The sequence below is a fragment of the Orycteropus afer genome, unplaced genomic scaffold (genome assembly GCF_000298275.1).
Source record: "Orycteropus afer afer isolate SDZICR_OR568_19922 unplaced genomic scaffold, OryAfe1.0 scaffold00145, whole genome shotgun sequence".
NCBI lineage: Eukaryota > Metazoa > Chordata > Mammalia > Tubulidentata > Orycteropodidae > Orycteropus > Orycteropus afer.
The window spans coordinates 7,148,808-7,157,943 of NW_006921732.1; the positions used below are offsets into that span (position 1 = coordinate 7,148,808).

Below are 9,136 nucleotides of genomic sequence, written 5' to 3' on the forward strand. Positions count from 1 at the left end.
AGTTATCTGCAGAGGATGGCAGGGCTTTGCTCCAAAATCCCAAGGGTCTGCGTTGCGATTCGCCAATAGGAACCTGCCAAAGGCTCCAAACAGCATCTCTGTCTACTACAGACACTTCAAGCACCATTGGATCAGCCGGATCATATGGCCCAAGTGGCAGAGCAGCCTGCATGGCAGCCTGGTGGAGTACTACCTAAATCTTGTATATTCCCGTTCTCAGTGGCGCTAAGATTGATCATTGTGTTCAGACGATGACAGCCCATCCCTCCATGATAAATTTCCACATCAGCCTTTCATCAAATGAGTTCATCCACTGATGATTGTTGCCTGAGTGAATTATTTCATCAAAGGCTACTAAATGATGATTTTCCAATTCTGTCAGTCTTTTCACATTTATTAGCTGAATAAAGAACATCCCATCAATAACTAGGGCTATTTGACTATCCTGAAGTATATAGACCAAACCAAACTCATTGCTGTCGAATCAGATCCGACTCATAGCGATCCCTCCTTGGGTTTCCAAGGCAGTATCAAGTGCCAAAAAGCCAAGACAAATGAAATGCCTTTTTTTTTTTTTTTTTACAATTTTTGTATTAAAGAGTTAATGCTTTAGTGGTTGTTCTTTTAAAGTGTCTATTGATCTTGCTTCTATTATTATTTTATAATAATAGTGATTATTTTATTTCAGCCTTTGTGAAATGGGTCTTCATTTGCAGGTTTGTGAATTACTTCAGTCCATCTAGTCCTGTCCTTCTCAGAAGACCACCGACCATTCCTTTGGTTTTTCTTCTCTTGATCAGGTCACACTGTGAACAAGATACGGAAACACTCAGATCCAGAAGTGGCTTGTCTTGCCAGAGAAGTTTACACTGAGTGGAGAACTTTCATGGAAAAACATTTGGATAGACCTTCTATTGAAGTCCGGAGTGATCCTAAAACTGAGATGTTTAGAAAAAATGCCCAGAAGTTACTCTCAGAAGCTTTGGAATTAAAGGTAAAGTGGTTAACTAGGCTCTCTCGGTTAAAAGAACTTCCCATTTCATAGTGTTTCTGAGTTTATTCTAAGTGGTTATTCTTTCAAGATTCTGGATTAATAAGTATTGTTCTGGGAGGCAGTGTTGTACAAGGAGTACAAGCTTTGGAATTAGCAAGACTTGGCTTTAAAACTAGGCTCTAGTATGCACTAGTTGTGACACTTAAGGCAAACGCTGTAACATTTCTGAGACTTGGATCATAATTCCTACCTATGAAAGTCATTGTAGAGGTTAAATGAGCCGTTTCTGTAAAGGAATAGTATAGTGCCTAGTGATAAAAATCACTTAATAAACGTTGGTTCCCTCACATTTAAAATTTTTTCTCTTCCCACTGATGCAAAAATTCTGGGATGGACTCTGTTATGGTTTATCAATGGCAAAATAAATAGCTCTTTATTGGAAAGACTCCATTCCTTCAGTTTTTGTCAACACTCTTACCTTTACTTTTAAAGCATGAAATCAGTTGGATAGCTATTCCCTGTTGCTGTCTTAGCCAGCAGTTCCAGTGATGTTAAGCAGTTTGAGGTGCACATGCTGGAAGAAGGACTTCTGCTCATTAATAATATCCATCATCATCATCGTTATCATCATCATCAAATTGCAAGTCTTATAGGCTAATTAATACTCTAGAAAATCAGACATATAGCATCCACATTTTTTCTTCTTCCAAGGTATCCCTATGAAAGTATCCTTAAAAAATAATTTAGTATTATTGACAAAACAAGCAATTCAGAATTTTAGTGCTGGTTTACATGCCAAAACTGTTCCTGCATTCTCTGAAAAAATATTTTAACCTTTCCATCTCAATTACTCATCCATAGATCAAAGTGGTGTATTACTTACTCTTTCCAAATAAAGTTGTAGGTTTTAAGATATGTACTTATGACAGAAAATTAGAAAAATTCCAAAAGGAGAAAAGAAAAACAAAAATCATCAAACCCACTCACTACCTAGAAAGAATCTTGTTAATATTTTGGTGTGTTTCCTTTTTGGTAAATGATTCTAGCTCTTTCAATGAATACTGGGTAAGGCTATGATTACCCTAAATTTATTAAAGACCAATTATATGCCAAATGTTCTGTAAGATTTTTATTGATTATTTGAATAACATTGCAGAAAATTCACATAATTATGTTCATTTGTGTTGTCTCTCTAATCTTGATCAATATCAGTTAATGTCATTTTGTATATCCTTTTCCATATATCTTTATATTTCATGTTTATAACTTTTAATATCTATTTGATAGTCCAGTGAATTGATATGCTGTAAATTTGCTTAATTTTTCCTAAAGGAAGCATTAATAGGAATATTAAATGCTTGGAAAAGAGAAAAAAAATAGGAAGATTATAAGTCTGATTTTCCAGAGTATGGATTAGTCAACACGACTTGCTACTGATATTTTAAATAAAGTTTATTTTTTGAAATAAACCAAAATTATTACAGAAATATACAGTATGTGTATATAATGTATAGTTAATGTGGTGGTAAATACCAGTTCCCTTTGGTATCTTTTTAAGTAAATGATAATAATAACGAAGCTATGCTTGTAAGGATTAATGAGCAGTTTGCCTGCTATATTAAACTCCATAATAATTATCCTTTTAGTTTATCCATTAATTATCCTTTAAATGGCACATCAAGTGGTAAGCACTCAAGTGTTACAAAGCAAAGTTAAAAAAGTGATACATTCGTTAGTGCTTTCCAATGTAATTGGAAAAAACTATCAGATTAAGCATAGCTGAATGATTTTGTTCCCAAAGAGTAAATTTAAAAAATTAAAAATATGCATCTTACTGTTTTCCTTGGCCAAAAGAAAGAAAGAAAGAAAACAATCTGTTTTCCTTGTATAAACAGCATTTTGTAGTATTTTTATCAGTTTGGTATATCAGAAAATATAAACAGGAACACTTTTTCATAAGGTTAATTAACTCTTAGTGCCTATCATCATCAGAGACATTTCCATATTAGGGTAAATCAGTGAACCATCTAATTCAATAACTGGTCTTTGACAGTCACCAATGTTGAGTGCATTGGGATCCGACATCAGATCTCCATAAATGTACTTTATTAGGCAGTTGTACACCATTGGGTAAGTTATTGGCCCAATGACTTAAAACCCTTTACATTTTGATCCTAGCATGTGTTTTTGCAAATATCAGATCTACTCATTACATTTTTGTAGTCATATCTTTTTGTAGTGAAAGCCACAGATGAAGAATATACGGACAGCTAAAAAAATGTTGCATCTCTTTATTACCCTACAGATCTTGCTTTCCAGATTCATGGATTGTTTCCTTGTTCTTAGAATAATGGAATAGATGAATAAAAACTCCACTGTTGAATCCCAGGCTCCATTCCCCTTTACTTTCTCCCTTCTAGATCTTCTTTGTTCTTCCCTGTCTTTTAGATCTTTCCTCATATGAACATCCCCTGTGGTGTCATTCTCTTACTTCCCCTTCCTCATTATCCACTCTCCTTCCTACCTCATGGCCTGTGATCATTTTCCTATTATGTCATTTAAAAAAAATGAACCTGATTCTCAAAGTGAGCCTGTATCATTAAGAGTTATGAAACACTGGCTGGTTGGCTCAGTTGGTTGTCAGATGGTGCTAATGAGATCCAGGTCAGGGGTATGTCCCCATATGGGACTGTTAGTTTTTGCTTTGTTTAATGGCCTCACACTGCACCCCTGGCTTTGACCAGCTCTCTCATAAATGTTTTCAAGTGGTCAAAAAGGTGCGTGGGTAGATAGGTACAAATTCAGTCACACTGTTGGAAAACCCACACAAAGTTTGCTTCCAATGGATGTTCAATTCAACAGTGTTTACTGAAGATCTGCTAGGTGCCAGGTACTGTACTATGTGCCAGGGGAGAATACAAATACAAATGAGTTGCATTTCCTACCCTAAGAAAGCTTCCTGTCTCCTGGCTGAGAAGCCTGTAAATGACTGACTGAAATACAAGGTCAAATAAAGTATGTCCGGAATAGTGGTACTAGCAAGTATTATGAACACACAAAGGAAAGGAACAGTTAAATCTGATGGGAGAGTTTGGGAAGAGATAGTGGTTGAACTGACCTTTGAAGGAGGAGTAAGATTTATTATTTTTTGTTAATTTTATTTTAATTATGATTTCAGTGAAAGTTGACAGAGTAAATTCACTTTCCATATATCAGTTCACACACACTTTGTTTCCTGACATTGACTATAATTTACCCCTCCCACTTCCTCCCAGTAGTTACCTCTTCCCTGTTTCCTTCCCTCCCATGCACTCCTGCCCCATGAGCTATGTCCCTGTGCATGCACAGCCCTTCTATTCTCCCATGATTGTTCTCTCCAAGGAGTGTATCTACCTAGTGTAAATGTTCACCTCATATGCCTGTCTTTTGTTTGTCTGGAAGCCACAGGTGTGGGTTCAATTCCAGACCTGAAGGGCAGCTAGGGGCCATAGTCTCAGTGGTTCCATCAGGCTCTATCAGACCAGCAAACCTGGTCCCTTTTTTTTTTTTTCCAAATGATTTTGAGTTTTGTTCCACATTGTTCTCCCACTCTATCCAGGATCTCCTACATAGATCCCCCTCTGAGTGGTTGACAGTGGTAGCCAGGCACCATCTAGTTCTTCTGGTCTTATAGTTGTATAGGCTGAGGATCGCATGGTGTACCAGTCACTTGGACTAATTTTTTCCGTGAATCTTTGGTTTTCTTCATTCTTCTTCACTTTAAATGAGGAGAGACCCATCGTTGCATCTAGATGGCTGCTTGCAAGCTTTTAAGATCCCAGTCGCTACTCGCCAAACTAGGAGATGGAATAATGTTTTGTGTACTGTTATGCCAATTGAAGTTGATGTCCCCTGTGACTATGGTCCCAAGCCCACAGGTCCAACTACTCGCTCCCTCTGGGAAGCTGGCTGTGCCCAAGAAGGGACTACAACCTTGTCCCTTGTCAGCTCTACTATACAGCTGGGAATTCTTACAGAACATAGCAATGGACTTGTAGGTTTCTACAAGTCTGCCAACCCTATACATGGTCGGCACAGAAGGAGGAGTAAGATTTTGCTAATCGGAAAATATGCATAAAATAGAAAGATATTTCATATTTTAGCTGCTGTGTAAATGATATTTTCAGAAGAGTAGGAAAGGAGGGGGTAACCAAGGGAAGAAAGGTCATTCACTTAACAAATACCATGGAACACTTACTATGTGCCAGTTCCTATGTCAGATGTGGGGAACTTAGAAACGGATACAACATGGGGCCAGCTCTAGAAGCGCTCAAAGTCTTCTGAGAAGATAAACCTGCCCATTGAGTTGATTCCGATTCATAGCAACCCTGTAGGACAGGGTAGAACTGCCCCATATGGTTTCCAAGCCTGTAAATCTTTATGGAAGAACACTGCCTCACCTTTCTCCTGCAGAGGGCTGGTAGGTTCAAACAGCTGACCTTTTGTTAGCAGCCGAATGCTTTAACCATTATGCCACCAGAGCTCTCGTCTGAAGGTAATAGATAAATAATTAAAATACAGTGTAAGAAGTTCTTGCACTTAAGGTAAACACATAAAGAGGATCTTGTTTCTCTACTTTTAAATTGCTTACAGATGTGGCAAACATCACTAATTGATTATGACACTGTTTCCCACTAAATCCAGAGTCCCTGATGAAGGACAGCTCTAAGTGGAGCCAGTTGGTCTAGGACTGGACAACTGAGTAATACACATTCAACTCTATCTGAGAAATGTGAACTAGGAGATACCAAGAAAACAGCAGTTAATGGGAGTGCTGAAACAAGAGAGGATGTTGGAGAAATTAGGAAGCAGAATGCATGGGTAGAGAGGAGATATTTAGAATAGAGGGAGAGAAAAAAGCAGTTGCAGTTGGTAGTAAATAAGGCCCACGGAGAGGAACCAAAACATACACAAATAGTCCAGATAGACAAGAGAGACACAGAGAAAGGAACTGGCCCCTAAATAAATCTAGGTTTCTTAAAGCTTTCCTGGTCCCATTCCGATTGATACAAATGTATCTCACAGAAAAACCCCTTTTTTCAAGGTCTTAGTGAAACTCTGATCCTTTTCACCCAGAACTACCAGGTTAGGATCAATTGGAAATGACTCAAAGCCATCAACTTGGATAGGTTTGGTTTACCCAAAGGCGGTTACAAGATAGGCACTCTTTACTTTGTGTGATGACTTGTTACACACACTGATGCATGGTGAATCATTTTCCCTTGTGATTTACATTTTGATAGCATAGATTTTTTTTTTCTTCATTTCTTCATTCTGTTTGGCTTTTGCTTTTATTTAAGAAGATGCATGCATGAGAAAAGTTAGATGCTTATTTCTTTTTCCCATCACACCTCAGGCATAACACAGGCCACGTAGCCCACAGTTCTCTGTGTACATGCCATCTCCTTTCTAGGCTGTGAATTTCTGGAGGGCAGGGGTCAGATCTTTCTGCCCTGTGTCTCTAACACCCAGGTCAGGCCAGGCTCAGAGTAGGGACTCAGTAACTATTTGCTGAATGAATGAAGTATGTATGTATAAGTATCCAGTTATGGTGAGCTCCAAGGCACTCTCAGAGGTTTTTGTTTGTTTGTTTTTGATACTACACCTTGATGGAGTGGCTTCAACCTGTTTACAAACACATATATCCTTCATCCCTTGACATCCACCCTAACAGCCGTCTAATATGGTCTGAAACCAGGGCTGCCTCAAGCTGGAGGTAAGACCACTGCCCAACCAGAAAGCTTTGAAAATCTTAAGGAGTGGGGTCCTAGCGAGCCATGCTGTCAACTCTGCTCACTACAGCACAAACCTAGGAGATTGTCAGTCAGTCATCAGGACCACCGACTTTCTGAACATTTTTGTTGGATCTGGGTAGATGTTTGGGCCTGGGCCTTTGCATATCCTCTGCTAGAATATTTTCATATTCATTCTTTTTTTCCCTCTTTCTCTCACCTGTCTTATTCTACTCCCTGCTTGGTCCTTATTTCTTCCAGGTTTTTTTTTTTTCTGTTTATTTTGTTCAATCTGTCTGTCTCTTAGGTTAGGACTTTTACCATATATCTGGTTATTTCCTTTGGTTTTGGTGGGTTTTTTTCTCTTTTTTGAACTTTTCTTTTTAAATTTAAGTATAGCACATATCCACATAATTGAATGCTTTTACATAGTCATTAAAACACTGGTAAACATCTTTTTGCCATTCTCTGCTTTCAGCCAAGATCCATTTGACATCAACAGTGATATCCCTTGTTCCACGTCCTCTTGAATCCAGCTTGAATTTTTGGCGGTTCCTTGTCGATGAACTACTGCAGCTGTTTTTGAATTATCTTCAGCAAAACTTTACTTGCCTGTGATGTTAGTGATATTGTTCTATAATTTCCATACTATGTTGGATCACTTTTCTTTGGAATGGGCACAAATGGGATCTCTTCCAACATCAATTGGCCAGGTAGCTGTCTTCCAGTTTCTTCACTTAGATGAGTGCTTCTAATGTTGCATCAGTTTTTTGAAACATCTCAATGGGTATTCTGTCAATTCCTGGAACTTTGTGTTTTGCTAATGCTTCAATGAAACTTGGACTTCTTCCTTCAATACTATCAGTTCTTGATCATATGCTACCTCCTGAAATGAAATGGTTGAACGTTGACCAATTCTTTTTGGTACAGTGACTCTGTGTATTCCTTCCATTTTCTTTTGATTTGTCCTGTGTCCTTCAACATCTTGCCCACAGAATCCTCCAGTATTGCAACTCAGGGCTTGAAGTTTTCCTTCAATTCTTTCAGCTTGAGAAATATGAAGCATGTTCTTCCCTTTTGGCTTTCTGACTCCAGATTTTTGCACATTTCATTACAATACTTTGTCTTCTATTTTACTTTGTCTTCCCTTTGCAATCTTCTGTTTAGCTCTTTTACTTCACCATTTCTTCAAGAGCAAGTTTCACAATCATGGGAGAAGGATGGGAGAAGGAAGGGCTGCTTATGCACAGGGAGACAGCTCAGGGCGCAGGAGAGTATGGAGGGATGGACACTGGGAAGAGGTAACTATGGGGAGGAAGTGGGAGGGGAGCTGTTGCATTGTGGTAAACTGTGTTCAATGACATGAGACAAAGTATATGTGAACTGCTGTATGAAAAGTGAATTTACTCTGTAAATCTTCACCCCAAAACTTAAAAAAAAAAAAAAAAAAAAAAAAAAGAGCAAGTTTCAGAGTCCTTTCTGACATCCATTGGTCTTTTTTTCCTTTCCTGTCTTTTTAATGACCTTTTGCTTCCTTCATGTATGATGTTCTTGATGTCATCCCACAACTCATCTGGTCTTTGGTCATTAGTGTTCAGTGTGTCAAATCTGTTCTTAAGATGGTCTCTAAATTTAGGTTGGACATACTGAAGGTCATACTTTGACTCTTGTGGACACGTTTTAATTTTCTTCAGCTTCAACTTGAACTTAGATGTGAGCAGTTAATGGTCTGTTCTGCAGTTGGCCCCTGGCCTTGTTCTGACTGATCATATTGAGCTTGTCTATCATTTCTTTCCACAGATGTAGTCAGTTTGATTCCTGTGTATTCCATCTGGTGAAATCCATGTGTATAGTTACTGTTGATGTTGTTAAAAAAAGGTATTTGTGATGAATAAGTTGTTGGTCTTGCAAAATTGAATCATGTAGCCTCCAGCATCATTTCTGTTACCAAGGCTGTATTTCCCAACTACTGATCCTTCTTTGTTTCCAACTTTGGCATTCCAATTACCAGCAATCATCAATACGTCTTGATCGCATCTTTGGTCAATTTCAGACTGTAAAAGTTGGTGAAAATCTTCAGTTTCTTCATCTTTGGCATTAGTGGTTGGTACATAAATTTGAATGATTTGAAAATCATTGATTTGTAATGATTTGTAAATTTGAATATGATTTCATATTGACTGGTCTTCCATGTAGATAATATGGATATTATCCTATCACTGATAGCGTTGCAATTCAGGATAGATCTTGAAATGTTGTTTTTGACAATGAATGCAATGTAATTCCTGTTCGATTTGTCATTACTGGCATAGTAGACAATAAGATTGTCTGATTCAAAATGGCCAATGCCAATCCATATCAGCTTCCTAAT

The 9,136-nt window shown here is 38.0% G+C and overlaps 1 protein-coding gene across 1 annotated transcript in view; it reads left to right on the forward strand.

Moving 5' to 3' along the window:
* Positions 1 to 9,136, forward strand: part of TCEANC2 (transcription elongation factor A N-terminal and central domain containing 2) — a 64,922-nt gene that overhangs the window by 49,403 nt on the left and 6,383 nt on the right. The window contains exon 3 of the mRNA XM_007945936.2: positions 801 to 994. Coding sequence (XP_007944127.1) covers positions 801 to 994 — 194 coding nt within the window. The remainder of the gene's footprint in view (positions 1 to 800; positions 995 to 9,136) is intronic.